General features: G+C 37.5%; 1 protein-coding gene across 1 annotated transcript in view; it reads left to right on the top strand.

Moving 5' to 3' along the window:
- LOC124555241 (tyrosine-protein phosphatase non-receptor type 14) overlaps positions 1-17,323 on the top strand; it is a 171,277-nt gene that overhangs the window by 38,416 nt on the left and 115,538 nt on the right. The window contains exons 6-8 of the mRNA XM_047129101.1: positions 2,066-2,136; positions 11,087-11,242; positions 14,410-14,498. Coding sequence (XP_046985057.1) covers positions 2,066-2,136; positions 11,087-11,242; positions 14,410-14,498 — 316 coding nt within the window. The remainder of the gene's footprint in view (positions 1-2,065; positions 2,137-11,086; positions 11,243-14,409; positions 14,499-17,323) is intronic.

Here is a 17,323-nt window from a genome sequence, read left to right as displayed (position 1 = left end):
TATGGTGGGTCTGACACACCGGTGTCAATGTGTTCTTTTTTCCATTTCCAGGAGTGTATATCAGAAATAATGAGAAAAAGAAGACGTATTTTTTGGGCATTTGTATCAAATGCAGTACTGTAGATTAGCTAGAAACATCTTCAAATATTTGTGGGATAAGAAGTCAACAACAAGTTGGCTCGGTGAAGTAAAACAGGTTTTCTAAAAAAATTATAAACAAGATAAAGAAACAATTGACGGAGAAGTTTTTGGGGAATAAGTATTGAATATAGAAGGATTCCAAGGTAGAAGAGTGAAAAAAAAAACTAGTATGAAGTGCTCAGAAGACAGGAAGAAAAAACATATTGAGCAGATGAAAGAGTACTGGAAGAATAAGGAACTGTAATTGGCATGTGGTCTTTATATGGCACACCTGTGAAGGGAAAAGAGAAAAATGGGAATTAATAATCACTTGAAGGCTTAATATATACCTGAGATGGGATGAAAAACAATAGGTATCAAACAGAAGTAGACATTTGTAAACAATATCCAGAAAGTCCTGGTTGAATACAGGCACATAGAAACATTGAAAACATAGCAGAGCATTTGTATTATGATCTGCTTGAGAGTTAACTAAAACACACACACACATTTTAGAAGCATAATTTATTCGAATATGGTGTGGTGAATGATTGGTAGTTGAGTCACAGCGTGAGTTGACATGCCATTTTGGAGTGTCTGGAAATGTGACTTCATGACTGTAGACTCAGCTCCAAATGGGGATAGAGGGTGCGCTATTTGTATCTCTGTGTGGACGCTCTGGTCACGTCTTGTTACTCGGACAATCTGAATGTGCTCTCATTGTATTGCCACTAACACAAGATTCCGTGCCATGCTTAGTTGGTTAGATTCCTGGTAACCAGTATTTAAAAGAATTCCTTTATGATGCTGTCCCAGTAGCCAGTTGCTTGGCAAAACACCTTGGTGTTGTTCATGGTCCATCAGAGTAGTCAGTGTAAAACAACACATTCACAGTAAGGCTTGCGAACATCAGCAGAACACAGGCTATCGACCTGAATGGACCAGTTCTCGTCCTGTAGGTCACCTCAGTGCATATAAACCTATGGGATGTTATTCATTAACAATGTGATACTGCAGTGCTTGAAGATATGAGGCAGAAAAGCTTTGTTAATTGGTAGATACCCAATGGAGTTGAATTTGGGTTTTTGAGGATTCAGTTTTATATGGAATCTATAATCAACATATTGAAAGACTATGGGATTCAAAGCAATCTATATTTATACATGAAACAGTTAAATAGTTTTCAGCCTTTTTGCTGCTATATACTGGTATCATTATTGATTCTTTCCTTTTCATAGAGAACAGTATTAATTCTGATAGAAATCAGTCGATGAAGAAGAGGTTATCATTCAAATATTGTGGTACGACATACTCCTTCCACTTCAACATACCGGAGATTTGGTTGGGAGCTGTATTTGTAACTTGCTTAGCATTTCCCATTACTAGTCCAGAACCAGAGATGGCTGTTCTTTAGAAGTAATAAAATGTCCCTGGAGCATGCCTTAACAGTCTCACTGTATCCATTTCATATAGATACAAAAAAATATTGGCCATTAGCTGTGATTCTCACATTATATTAGGGGACAGTAACTGCAGTTATTTTTTCTATTTCCACTAGAGCAAAAAACTGTACTTTGCTCATTGAGTAACATCAGCTAAAATTACAGAGCAACCACAATAGTATACTGCATTATATTATACTGTACCTGAAATCATATCCTCCTACATATAATGTCACAATGAATTTATAGCTTATATTTGTGTAATATTTGATATTTCTCTTATACCTAAATAGTTTTGAACACTGTATATTTTCTTTCTATACCCTATTTAAAGCTTACTGTTACCATCTTGTCTGAAGCAAAAATATCACTCTAATACTAAAAAAAGTGGTTAGGTATTATCTGAAAACCTTAGAACAATATTGACATAAGTGGTAGACCTTTTACTTTGTGCCACATGGAATTTCATTTCACATCTAATGCTCTTTGTTTTATATCTTTAGCTGAGTTTGGAAATCATGATCTTGAGAGGCACACTGCTGAGTATCTGAAAGATTTTGCTTTATTTCCAAAGGTATGTGACTGTAATACTGTATTATTGTTATTTATATTAATAGTAGTGCTAATAGCTGTTGTTGTTGTTGTTGTTGTTCACAGCCGTGAAAAATATAGCTAGTTATGTTGTAGTGTGAGTTTACTATTTGTTGTCTGGTGAAAACTGTTATTTAAATTATTTAAATGAATTTTTAAGGCTACTGTGTTGTGTATGTTTCATTCATGCGGATACTCAGGAACACTGTTATGTAATAAGATTATTTGTGCTGGATGGACAATGTCAATGGCAGATCATCCATAGTTAGTAAATGTTTATGAGGTATCTGTCTCTATATTTTCAATAGTTAAGGATTTCAAACATGGCCACATTTCTCTTGAAGATGATCCCATGTAGAGCATTGCGAAACTATAACTATAGATGAATATTTCGAGGAAGTGCACATATGATATTAGATGATCAGAATTAAATGTGCACAGAACAGCAGACAGTATAGGCACATCAGAATTGGGAATGCAGTCCTTTATACATGAATAATTTAGGATGAGATAACATCGTGCAAGATGTTTCCACATCAGTTTAACGCTGGCCAAAAATGCTGTGTTTAGATTTGGTACTGTGCAGGAGACACAAGGACTTTGCTTGTCAGTTGTAGGCCTAAACTTAAATTGTTATGTTCTAGATATTTTTTGACGACAGCAGGTCTAGCCTTATTCAAAAACAATTTTTCCCCACTTGCATTGTATGATTATATGAAAAAATAGGTTTATTTTGAGATTTTTCCGATACCTACAAAAGTATATTTCACAAGTTAAGAGTCTTGTGGATAACTTATTTCATAGCAAATCAGTGTTTGTGACTTACAATTACTTTCAATTCAATTCAATTCAATTCAATTTTTATTATCACATATCATGCCTTATACAATCAAAGATTGTGACATAGGTGACTTGTCAGTTTTTACACTATATATAACAATACTAAAAATACAACAAACTAATAATATACATGGTGTAACATCTTCAAAGAGGTATTTGAATTACAATTATAATGCATTGTTACCATTCATGAAATCTTCTACACTATAGTAACATTTATCTTTCAGATATTTTTCTAGGTCTCTTTTGGTGCCTTTTACATTTGGGTCATCAATCTCTTTCCATATTTTATTTACAAATTTCATGCCCATATAGTATGGGGTTTTTTCATATGATTTTAAACGGTGGGTAGGTAACATGTAGCTCATTCTATGTCTTGTATCATATTGATGCAAGAAGAAGTTGCCCTCAAAAAGTTGTGGGTTTCTTTTCGTGAAAGTGAGAGTTTCATAGATGTATATGCTTGGAATGCTCATTAGATCCAGTTTTACAAATAAAGGTTTGCAGTGTTGCTTTGGTCTTGCTCCCACCATTGCCTGGATGATTCTTTTTTGTAGTCTAAAAGCTCTAAGTAAATTTGTTTTTTCAGACCCCCAGAAAATTATACTATACCTAATGACTGAAACAAAATATGCATTATATACAGTTTTTCTTACAGCTAAATCAGTAATACTATACAAGATATTCATAATATATACAAGGCTATTCAGTCGACCCAGTATGTTGTCCACATGGCGACTCCATAACAGGTTTTTATTGACTAACACGCCAAGGAATTTGACACAGTCTGCAGTCTCTAATTTTTTGTCCATATACCTTATTTCACTTATAGACTGTGCAGATTGTTTTGTGGTAAAATGAACAATTTCTGTTTTTGTAAAGTTTAATGTTAAGTTATTGTTTTTGACCCATGCCTCCACTTCCCCAAGTGTTTGTTCAATATGACGAATTAGGTCTACCTCATTTTTACAACAGACTACAGCTGTTGAGTCATCTGCATAGAGGATAGTATCAGACAGGACCTGACATGGCATATCATTAATATAATATAGAAAAAGCAGTGGCCCTAATATTGAGCCTTGTGGAACACCTAATTCAGTGTTTTTCCAGCCAGAGAGAAATTTCTTGCCATTGATGTTAATAAGTACTCTTTGTTTTCTGTTTGCCAAGTATGATGACATCCAGCTAAGAGATTTGTCTTGGAAACCGTAGCGTGGCAATTTTTGGAGAAGCAGGTCATGATTTACTGTGTCGAAGGCTTTGGACAGGTCACAAAAGATGCCTGACACACACATTCTATCATCAAGACATCTGCTGACTTTTGTGACTAATTCATTTATTGCATGGATTGTGCTGCGGCCTTTTCTGAAACCATATTGATTGCCTAAGATAATGTTGTTAGATGAATTGTGATTTTCAATCTGATCACATGCAGCTCTTTCAAATATTTTTGAGAAAATTGGTAACAGTGAGATTGGCCTATAGTTGCCCAATTCATCTTGTTTGCCTTTTTTGTGTATGGGCCGAACTTCTGCATATTTTAATCGATCTGGGAAACATCCCTCATCAAATGATTGGTTGATTATGAAAGAGAGTGGATATGCAATACTGTGACGGACTATTTTTATTATTTCAGTGGGGACCTCATCCCACCCCGCAGATTTTGAATTTTTTAGCGACATTATGATTTTGATGACATCTGAGATGGAAACATGAGAAAACTTAAAACATGTGCAATTGCTATCTGTCGTATTGGGCTTTGTATTTGGTGGTGAACAGTCACCAAATTTGTTACAGTTTATGAAAAAGTCATTGAATGATTCGCAAATGGCACTGGGTTCTGTAACAGCTCTACCATTTATCACTATTTTAGAAGGGCATTTTCTCTCTGCCTCACTGCCAACTTCACTTCTTATAACAGACCAAACAGCTTTTGATTTGTTTTTTGCATTTGAAATGAAGTCGTTATTTGCAGTACATTTTGCTAGTTTAACTATTTTGTCAAATGTTTTTTTGTATGTGCTTACATACTTAAGAAATTGAGGGCTTTGATTTACTTTTGCCTCCATATGCAGTTTCCTCTTAGTAGTACTAGACACTCTAATTCCTTTTGTTACCCAGGATCTACTTTTTTGGGTCCTGGTCCTCACTGTTACAAAAGGGAAGCATTCATTGAATATACCCAAGAATTCAGTTAAAAAGTTATTGTAATTGTCACTTGTGGAAGTGTGTTTGCTGACTGTCCACTTGGTTTGGCTTAGTTTTTTGCAAAATACTTCCACATTTTCTTGACTGAAATTCCTGCATCTTTTTGTTGTGCAGACTGAATTTTGCTTCGGTAGTGATACAAATAGTGCTTTATGGTCTGATACTCCTAAATCTAGAAGAAACTTTTCTTTTACATAATAATTATAACTACTTACGATATTGTCAATACATGTTGCAGAGCTTGCTGTAATTCTTGTATACTGATCGAAATTGAGATTTAGACCATTTGTGGCTACCAGGTTCTTTAAGTGTGAAGAAAATTTGTCATCAGTCTTTATATATATGTTGAAATCAGCACATATAACCACTTTCTTGTACAGTTTCTCACATTTTAATTTATGTAGCAATGTATCAAACTTATCTAAAAATATAGAGCTTATATGGTACCCAGGGGTGCGATATATGCTGATAATTAGTGTGTTATACTCTTTAAGTTCTATACAACAACTTTCAAATGTGCCTTCTTCATTCAGATGGCTAAAATTCTGTCTGATATCATAGTCTACCGTGGAATGAACTAATATGCAAGAGCCTCCATACCCATTGGTCCTACAAAAGCTGGTAGCCAGTTTATAACCTGTAAGTTTATTTAGGAGACTGATATTTTCAGATTTTAGCCAATGTTCATTAAGGCATATTACTTTCACAGATTGTTTCACACTTTCTAGCAAAATTTCTATATCGTAAAGCTTCTTGATCATTCCTTCAGACAGATTGAATTTCATTGTACATCAACACGAATAAACATACGTTTTTGAGAATTTTCAGAAGTTACGATTGTCATGTGCATAAGCTATTTCACAGTAAATTCGTATTTCTGATTTAGTTACTGTAGCACATATTATAAATATCTTGTTACATCTGGTTTTCCTTTCCAAGCGGAATGTACATTATCTACATTTATCATAAATTAAGGCTATTTTTAGGTTTGTTAGCAGTTTTAGGCCTAACCTCAAAAAGTTTTAGGAAATTAGTAATTTTTACCACAGTTTCTTCTGTTGCCTGAATAGAAATCTCATTTTGTGTACTAAATGCTTCAGTTCTTAAAGGGAATTAGTAATATTTTTAGCTCAGTAGATTAAAAGATAATCAGCAGGTTTAGTTTAAAATTATTTCTTCACTGCCTTGTTCAATATTGTGCCAGCCACAGTGCAGCCCCACTGTGAATGCTGTTCTCGAAACCGGATTGAGTTTGTTGACTTTTGTAAGCAGCTGGAAATTGCCCTGATTACTGTCAAGTGATTGGCAGCTGCTTTGAGTGGGTGTGTTGGGAGAGCTCCCAAGAGTCCTAGGTACTCAGGTACTATCATCTCCTATGGGACCTGTAATTACTCTTTCAGTTGACTGTAAGTGGTGTGTCAATGCTAGGTCTCGGCGTCCTGTATGGGGTAAACAGGGACCAGGGAGGACTCAGCTTGCTATACCAACCCCCATAACCAACGGGTTTCAGGTGCTGTCATACACTGAAACTGAGCCAGTGGGACTCACTTCACCTGTTGGGGAAACCTGCTTTGTCCTTTGTCAATAGGAGGCAAATGTGAAAGTGTAGGGACCTATTAACTGACGTATGGCAAATAATGGTACCCCTAACAGAAATGGCAGCAAGGGACAGGAAGGAACATCAGGTGCACTCAGTGTGTATGCTGGGGGCTTCATTCAAAATGTTGAAGAGGCTGTTCTGGCAGCTATTGATGGAAAAGGGTGCAGCCAGCTGCAGATTGTGGTGCGTGGTACAACAAACGGTACCTGTCATCAGGGCTCTGAGGCCATACTTGGATCATTCCAGCAAGTGACAGAGAAGGTTTCTAGCCTTGCTCACAGAGTTTCCAACAAAGCTCACAATCTGCATCATTGTCCCCAGAACCGATTGTGGCCCTGTGGTTCTGAGTGGAGTGTAGGGATCGAACCAAAGACTTTGAAGGTTCTGTGCCAAGCTAGGATGCAACTTCATGGACTTGCAAAATAGAACTGAAAACTGTAGCATCGCCCTAAATGGGTGAGGTGTGCACTGCACCTCAGAGGCTATTACCCAAGTAGCTGACTGTGTATGGGATGCATAAAAGATTTTTTAGATAAGGCAACTTTCCATCCAGTTCAGATAACAACAGCTGTAGGCAGCCCAGAAGTAGTGTAAGATCCAAAGGAAGGCCCCTGATAGGCAAGAGTATTAAAACCATAGTAGTTAACTGCTGAAACACTTGCAATGAAGTGCCAGAGTTTGAAGCACTCCTGGAATGGAATGAAGCTCATGTAATACTAGGTGTAGAAAGCTGATTAAAGCCTATAGTCTGCAACAGTGTCACAGTAGACAATACACCCAAATCTTCCAAGATAGAAATTGAAGCTGCATCATGTGAGATTGTTTGGGTGAGACCCAGTATGAAGAGTGGGCATAAAATTGTAATGGGATCCTTCTATTGACCACCAGCCTCTCGTCATGATATAACCAAAATGTTAGAGAGAACCTCAGTTCGCTAATGCTTTAGTTCCCTATTCATACTGTAATCATTGGTGGGGACTCCTAATCACCCAACTGTCAATTGGAAAAATTAATTTTGTTGGGGGGGGGGGGGGGGGGGGGTGACAAAAGACATCCTGGAAACATTACTAAGTTCTTTCTCTGAAAACTACCTAGAACAGATGGTTTGGAACCCCCCCCCCCCTCCCCGATGATCAAAATATTGTAGATCTAATGACAACAAGTAGACCTGACCTCTTTGAGGATGTTCGCATCGAAACTGGTATCAGTGACCATCACGCAGTTGTGCCAACAATGATTTCCAAAATACAAAGGGCAACTAAGACAAGTAGAGAGATATATATGTTCAGTAAACTAGATAAAAAAAAGCAGTAGTATCATATCCCAATGAAAAACTTAAAACTTTTAGTACAGGACATGAGCACGTAGAGGAGCTATGGTGCAAATTTAAAAGAATAGTTAACCCTGCTCTGGATTAATATGCACCCAGTAGAGCAGTTCATAATGGTATACAGCCACTGTAAAGGAATGTCTAAAGAAACAGACTACTGCATAATAGGTACAAAATGAAGCATAGGGCTATAGATACAGAGATTGTGGATGAAATGCATTTGGCTTTTAAGAGAACAACGCGTGAAACCTTCAGTGACTACCTTAGCAGATTTTACTATGATGTTCTTTCACAAAACCCAAAGAAATTGTGATTGTATGTAAAGGCTGGTAGGGGCACTAAAGTTAGTGTCCAGATACTTATAGATGAGACAGATACTGAAATTGACGGTAGCGAGACAAAAGCAGAAACACTTAACTCCATTTTCAAATGCGCCTTTACATTGGAAAACATGGGAGAACTGCCCAGTTTAATTTCCGTACCTCTGAAATGATGAGTGAGATAAATAATAGTGTCAGTGGTGTTGATAAACAGCTGCAGTTGTTAAAACTGAACAAACCCCAGGGCCTGATGGAATCCCTATCAGACTCAATTCTGAATTTACAGCTGAGTTAGCCCCTCTTTTAACTATGATTTATCATAGATCCTTTCAATAAAAAACTGTGTCCAAGCACAGGCCACACCTCTCTACAAGAAGGGTAGCTGATCTGCAAAACTACTGTCCAATATCTTTGACATAGATTTCTCGTAGAATCTTAGAACATATTCTGAGCTGAAACATAATGAGATATCTCTAACTGAATGACCTCCTCCATGCCAACCAGCATGGGTTCTGAAAACCTTGATTATGTGAAACCCTTCTCACATGACATACTGAAAGCTTTTAATCAAGGCAGTCAGTGAGATGCAGTATTTCTTGGTTTCTTAAAAGCATGTTACTCAGTACCATTTCTATGCTTTATTATTAAAAGTGTAATCATACGGGATAGCAAGCATAATTTGTAACTGGATGGAGGATTTTTTGGTGGGGAGGAAGCAGCACGTTATTTTGGATGGAGGGTCATCAACAGGTGTAGAAGTAAGTTCGAGAGTGCCCCAAGGAAGTGTGTTATGACCCATGGTCTTCATGTTGTACATTAATGACCTTGCAAACAATATTAATAGTAACCTCAGACTTTTTATGGATAATGCAGTTATCTATAATGAAATATTGTCGAAAAGAAGTCAGATCTTGATAAGATGTCAAAGTAGTGCAAAGATTGGCAATTTGCTATAGATGTTCAAAAATGTAAAATTGTACACATCACAAAACAAAAAAAATATAGGATCCTATGAGTATAATATCAGTGAGTCCAGTTCAAACCTGTCAAGTCATATAAATACCTGGGCGTAACAATCTGTAGGGATATGAAATGGAATGATCACATAGTCTCTGTTGTGGATAAAGTGGGCCATATACTTCAATTTATTGATAGAATACTGGCAAAATGCAGTCACTCTACAAAGGAGACCCATACCGAATAGGACTAATTAAGGATACTGAACTTTAACAGAGATGGGCAGCACAGTTGATCACAATATTGTTTGATCCATTGGAGAGTGTCACACAGATGCTGACAAAACTGAACTGGCAGACTCATGAAGATAGATGTAAACGGTTCCAAGAAAGCCTGCTTATAAAGTTTCAAGAACAGGTTCTAAGTGATAACTCCAGGAATAGACAACAACTCCCTCCATATTGTTTCCATAGGCATCATGAGGACAAGACTAGATTAATTACAGCACACACAGAGACATTTAAACAATCATTCTTCTCACATTTCATACATGAATAAAATAAGAAAAACTCGAATAACTGATACAGTGGGATGTACCCTCTGCCATGCACTTCACAGTGGTTTGCAAAGTATAGATGTAAATGTAGATGTAGAAGTGAAATATCCAAGGGAGCTGTGGGTGAGAGCTGGTGTCGATGCTCTGAAGAAGGCGAAGTCAGTTTCATCTGCCAGAAATGTTATAATTTGTATTTTCTGTGGTGCAAGAAGGGTTCCCATTGTTGATTGTCTCTCCCTGTTAAAAAAAAATCTGGAATAGTTGGTGAACACTGTGCAATTCATTTGAATCACCTGAATGCAGGGGGGAAAAAAAACAACCCTCACAAGACCAGGAGTGCAAATGAAAAAAGGTCTTTAATTGAGACAACAGGAAATACTTCAGTAGTGGGAAAACTGAAATATTTTAGGTGTACTATTTTAGAACGTCCATGCTGTTCACCAGATTTGGCATCATTTGACTTTTACCAATTTTCAAGTTTAAAGATATTTGTGGCAGGAGAAAGGATGAAGTTGTGGAAGCCATAGATGGATGTTTCTCAGATCTTGTAGAATTACACTGCAGGGAAGGAATTTACTTCGAGGAAACGCACTGGACAAAATACGTTGATCTAAAAGGGGATTACATACCTAATAAGTGCATTTAAACACAGAAAATAGAGCCATCAACTGACAGACCAAACACTTTTCACCTTGGCCTTGGACAGATGAAGGATGTTGGGTAAAATACATTAGGTAGTGTTTATTAAGCTTGTAGAGTTACCAGCTGTTTTTAAAAAGTTCTGAAGAGGAATAGGTAGTCCTGAGACCACAAGTGGTACTGAATGCCTGTTGAACCAGGCTTCTCCAGAATTTGTGTCCACTTCACTGGTTTTTTCCCATAATGTTTAGATTTTCAGTATTAATGAATACTTTGTCTTTAGGCTATGTAGCAAAGAGTTAGGAAGTTGTCCTTCTGTATATTTTCCATCAAACATTTGAAATGAAAAGTAGGTCATTTTCTATGTACGGGATTTAAAGTATTGATATTATACTGGATTTAAAGTATTTTGCTTTAATAATTTCATATGTGGATTATAAATGTATGACTTCTGTATCCAGCCCTGAACTTTTCTTGTTCCAGCATTTAACGGAGCAAGGCCACCTCCAGCACTTGACTGAAGCTGTAATTTGTCAACATGCAGCACTGGCTGGTCTTCCCCAGGGAACTGCAGAGGAATATTACATTCTTGCTGCACAGCAGTTAGATGGCTATGGGCAGGAAACATTTAGCGCTAAGGTACTTTTATGTTAAGTAACCCCCCCCCCCCCCAAACTTTGCTCACTGTCAACAACCTTATTTGAAATTGCTGTAGTTATGGAATCTAAAATTTACTGAAGTGGAATTGCTACTTATTGTGAGATTGGGAAACCAAAAGATTTTTTTCCCCCACTAAGGGTAAGCTTTACTGCTTAAGCAGTGTAGATACAGAATTAGATAGGATCTGGAAGAGCAGAATGAGACATACACTGATTGGAGTGGACGGGAGTTACATGTAGGATCTTAAGCTGCCAGTGAGTGTAGTAGGGATTGGGGGAGGATCGTGATTAACTTTGAAATTTCCATTTCAGTAGACTCTACATCCCACAATGAGTACCTTATGTACAATGAGACTTATGTAAGATGTATTACTTCACTCATTTCTATCAGAGAGTTCATGCTTTTAACTGGTGGTCTTTAACTTAAAAGACTAGAATAAACTAAAATATATATGTACCCATTGTTTGCAATGTAGACAAATTCACTTGTACAAGAGCAGTTTCAATGAAATAATTTCAACTTTGAGTATGTATTATACTAACACATATATGAGACAGCTATAAGTACAGGCTAATGGAATAAACAAATAGACAGTACCTATGTGATCCTTACATGTACTGTCAGTTTTATTTTTATTTTGAAGCTACAACATGAGACCAAGCACCAAGCAATGACTGAAGATGAAGAATCAGTTCTCAGAATGGGAAAAAGGATAGATTGCTACTCACCATAAAGATGACCCACAAAGTTGCAGAAAGGCATAATGAAAAGACTCATCATAGCTTTCGGCCAAAGCCTTCTACAGCAAAGAATACATACACACATTCACACAAGCAAGCACACCTCACACACGTGACCACTACCATTGGCAGTTCTGACCAGATTGTGACTGTTACATGAATATCAATCTGGTGTGTAGCAGGGAATGGAGTCTGTTAGCTGGGTTTCACTGGGGGTGGGGTGGGGGGGAACAACAACAACAACACTGTCTGGCACAGTGTGCAGGGACTAGAGACTGGCAGGCACAATGTTGGGAAGTTGGATATTGGGGGGGGGGGGGGGGGGGGGGAGCAATTGTTTTTGCTCATGCTACTGCTTGTGTCCCATTGACGTATTTTTTAGTTATATTACTACAATAAAAAACTAATTTTATTCACTGACCAGCAGTACAAAAGATACAAATGGTAATATGAAACTCCATTGCAGTAATTTTTTGTAATAACAACACTCCCTAGTCCTCTGAAATAGTAGACTCCCACCACTAGTTTAATTTGCACCTTTAAATTGGAAGGTAGCGTACGTGAACATGTAAATGAGAATTACGTAGCTTTTCATGATAATAGCATTCTGTGGAGCAACTGTCAGGTGAAATGGGAGTTATCGAAGATGAAGCTTCATTATTTCATGGCTTAAAGTCTTGGAACTGTATGTTAGCTTCATATTTCATTTGATAACATGGACTTCCTATTTCAGAGATTGGTAACAGTTGTGACTTCCTAATTTTTTATTTTACATGATAGAGCTACTTAGTACACTGTTTTGCCTTAAATGAGGTTGACATCTGTGCAGTTTGATAACTTTTTTTTCCACAAACTCTTGAATTTAAGTGCACTTCGTTGTTTAAAAGTGAACTAGTGGTAGACTTTCACCACCTGAGTAACACACAGCCCCACACCAGCTGACCTACATCTGTCAAATGCTATAGACAGGATTTTTCTATTGCAGATCATACATGTGCAAATACAATTGAAGATCATTATCATATTTGCTTGTCACCCACATGTGTAATTTGTGTGATGCATAAAAACTGCTGCATGTCCTTTGTAATCACAAGATGGACTAAAATAATTGTGCAAGTTATTAAATGCTATAATTGTCACTCATAAATACAGTTGGGGTTGAAGCAAAACTTTTATGTCGGATAATGTTGATTAGAATAGTACTAAAAATGTAGGTTTGAACATGTTTGTTTGTATAAAGTTCTTCACATAAAAAAATATTAAGACTGTATCTCAGGTTTTTCAAGATACGGTGAATGACAGGCAGTTTCAGTCGAGAAAACTAACAGATTATGAGACAGAATTGCTTTTCAGTTCTTACCTCCAGGAGATAAAATGTGTAGTACTGCCAGAACACATATATGAAAGTAAGAACTGTTACACTTCCTAGCTTTCAGAACTAATAAGTCCTTTCTCGGGGAGGAACTATCGTCTTCACTACAGGTTGGTCCCTCTCATCCTGGGGTGTGAGTGACCTGTCCTTCCTTTTAAACCTTCCCTAACCTATCTCTCTTTCCTTCTTGAGGAAAGAACTAATGATCAAAGAGCTAGGAATGGTATCAATTTTACTTTTATTTGTGTGTATCTGCAGTACCACACATTTTGCCTCTTGAAGGTACGTACTGGCCAGAAATTATGTCTCACAATTTACGTGATATTATATGAGGAACAATTACTGGAATTTTACTTTCATATAGACACTGTAATGAAATATTCACATTTTCCATATTCTTCATGTTGTATTACATCTTCCTACGACAAGAAACACCCATGACACAATTTTTACTTAATACCATTATTGAAAAACACTTAATTTTGAGCTGTAGAAGCTAGCTCATGTGTGGGCTTCACTGTTGTTGAGGATAACTGAATCCTTAGACAAAGTATACAGGATCCAATGCACTAACAGTCCTTGTATGGTAACATGTTGTGTCACACTCTCTCTATAGTAGGCTCCGTGGATCATGACTAACATCACTGAACACCAGATGCCACAACACACACATGAACTGCTGAAGGTACACAAATAGCGGTTTGTGGAGGTGACATTGTGAATTTTCCTGAAGGCATTGGTTCCAGGAACAGCCTTGGTTGGCCACTCTGGGCTGGCCTCAAACACTTTTAATAATTCCTCTGGTTGTGTCATCTTTGGAACCCCCAATGCATATTACAGGTGACACCACACTTCATGAAAGTTTCTATACAGTTTAGTAAATTTAAAATAAAACTATGTGATGGAACTAGAGAAAATATCATTTACGTGTTAAAAGTTATGTGTAAGAATTTATTAATTCAGTCAGATGCCTTACAGTTTTAGCAGATTTCTCACAGTTGATTTTTTCTTGTAACTGCTTTTTAACATTTTAGGATGAAAGCAATGCAGAAGTAATTATTGGCGTCTCTCTCAATGGCATACTTGTTGGCTATGAAAAGGCACACTCTTCAAAGTTTTACAGGTATGATAAATTGCCTGAAGCTGTTTTAATACTGCTTCTCCCATTGTTATGTATCAATCTTTGTATTATGTTTTTCAAATTTAAGACATTAATTTTTAAAATTATTCAAATGTTAATATGTACACATATACATCCAGTGTTTTTCCAAAAGGGGGACAGACTGCAGGATGAAAGCACTCATGAGAGTTTTTATTTTATTTTTTAAATTGTTCTTCGTGGTGTATTTTTCACACTGGACACAAATTTTGGGAGCAGGGCTTCAAATTCCCTTTTGGGCATATGGATTTAGATTTTCTACAATTTCTTTAAATTGGCAGAGGTTGAAAATACTGCTTCAGTTGTAAATTACTTTATTTTCACATGACTGGTTTTGGACTGTTATAAGCCCATCCTCAGGTGTTGTAGCTGTGCTGTGGTCTCCAAGCGCCGTGTGTACACACGATGCTCGGGGGCCACAGCACAGATACGACATCTGAGGATGCGCTTATAACAGTCCAAAACCAGTCGTGTGAAAATAAAGTAATTTACAACTGAAGCGGTATTTTCAACCTCTGTTATAATGCTCAGTTGCAGGTGTTCTGTCAACAGGATCGTTTATTCTTTAAATTGATTAAAGCCAATGTTAGGTTCCTTTGGAATTTCATGCCTAGTTTCTTTACCCATTCTTTCCTCCTTTCTGTGATCATCATCCACTGATGCCCTCCTCTGTCTTTATCTCTAGGTAGTGATTGAAGATTTCTTTGTCAGCGTGGATTGTTGTCTTTATTCTATTTTTCGTCAATAGACCTTTAATTGCATAAAAGAATTGAGACATAACTGCTTGTAGATACAACTCGCACCACACGAGGATTCATTGGAAGCTATATGCCCTAAGAGGCCAGGCAAGAGGAGGGTCAGAAACAACAGAAGATAGTCAGCTGAGAACACAAATATGTGAAATACAATTTGTGGTGAAAGTTGTTGCTCGTAACAAAGATTGTGTAGAAATCTAGTTGTCAGACATTCACTTTTGGCAGATGAACCAGAGCAGCTGACCACAGTGGGTGTATCGTATTCCTTTATGGTTGTGAATGATGGGCATATTCCACATATAGTGTTGTACATGTTGGTAACACTGAAAGTGCTGCAACGGTGCTGCCCATATGAGACAGGCATCCATGAGGTCTGACAGGCTTCTAGAAACATTCTCAGGCCTGGGCACTAATCTCCCGTCAATCTCTGAAATGGCACATATGGTTTAAAATGACCACTCCCTTGCTGACTGTTTATTGAGGGAGTTAGTGGCAGAGAAAAAATGCTAGGCTCAGTAAATAGACCCACTACAGAGTTGTCATTGTTGTCTGTTGGCTGTGGGGGAGTGTTAGGCTTAGCATTCGATGTTGCGAAATTGGCTACATTGCCCCTGTTAGGTGAAAGAGGGTCTGGGGCTATCTCTACGAAATATAAAAATCCATCCATTTCCAATGAGTGGGTTTTCAAGGAAGCAATTCATTCTGGTATCTAAACAGATCGTCATCTTCAGTAGTCACAGTTAAGTTGATTGTCATAGAAATCCATATCAGATGTCTATCAGAATATCTAGCCCAGTTCAGTGTTAGTGTGGACTGGTGTTCCATGTACAGCAGGTTTTGTACAGCCTCAATGAAACTGCAGCAGTTGGCAAGTGTGGTCTTGTAAGTGCGTGAGAAAACTGTTACAGCACCTTCTGTTGTGATTTGTGTTTAGCATGGTTGTTGAAACTTCCTCACCATTTGGCCTCCTCGTTACTAAGTAGCTGGAATGGAGCTAAGACAAAATTCCAAATACCGTTACAAATTCAAATGGCTCTGAGCACTATGGGACTTAACATCTGAGGTCATCAGTCCCCTAGAACTGAGAACTACTTAAACCTAACTACCCTAAGGACATCACACACATCCATGCCCAAGGCAGGATTCGAACCTGCGACCGTAGGTCGCGCGGTTCCAGACTGAAGTGCCTAGAACCGTTCGGCCACCTCAGCCGGCAATACCGTTACACTGTTGGAACTTGCGGAAGTGTTTCATTGAGAATTGTAGGCTACCAGCAAGCTGCCATGATTTCTCATATGTAGCAGTATGTATCTGTGATCAGACAACTTGTCTTTCACAACGGTAATAAATTATATATACAAACCTCCAACATGAATCAGTCTATTAATAAAAAACCATATCAAAGTCCCTATCGTAATTCCTGAGATTAACTTCACATACAGCCAGAAAAACACAGCAGGGGTCTTTAATTTATAAAATATATGGGTTACTGGTGATGATAATTTTCAGTAAACCTTCAATCACCGGGATGTTTGTAACCTCTGTAAGAGTGACTTCACTTACAGTGTTACTGATAGTTGGGATATTTATGCTGTAAAAAAAAAATTACAGGAGCCATTGACTGGTTAATCTTTTTGGACCAAGAGATGAACTCTTTGTGTTTCATGCATGGCATGCTGGCATTTTCACTAGGTCCTGGCCAGTATACATGTCATATAACATCCGAGGAATGACCACATGAAACTCATTTTTGTCAGTACTAAGTAACAACACTCCATCAGTAAGCAGTAGCTGATGGCGAATATGATAGTATGTGCACAATGAGGAGTGCCTAGAGAGATCAATTGAGTGAGTTGGTGATATGGATGGCACACTGGACTCAGAAGGATGGCAGTTCAAATCCACATTAGGTCATCCAGATTTGTTTTTTCTGTGATTTCCCTAAATTGCCTTTATTTATGTTTTTCCTTGTATTTCTGGTTTTTAGTAATTTTGCACTAATTATTCACACTCATCTCATACTATTTTAGTACA

The sequence above is a fragment of the Schistocerca americana genome, chromosome X, assembly GCF_021461395.2.
Source record: "Schistocerca americana isolate TAMUIC-IGC-003095 chromosome X, iqSchAmer2.1, whole genome shotgun sequence".
NCBI classification, from domain to species: domain Eukaryota; kingdom Metazoa; phylum Arthropoda; class Insecta; order Orthoptera; family Acrididae; genus Schistocerca; species Schistocerca americana.
The sequence above is the reverse complement of the archived record's forward strand: the minus strand, read 5'-3'. Positions and strand labels throughout refer to the sequence as shown.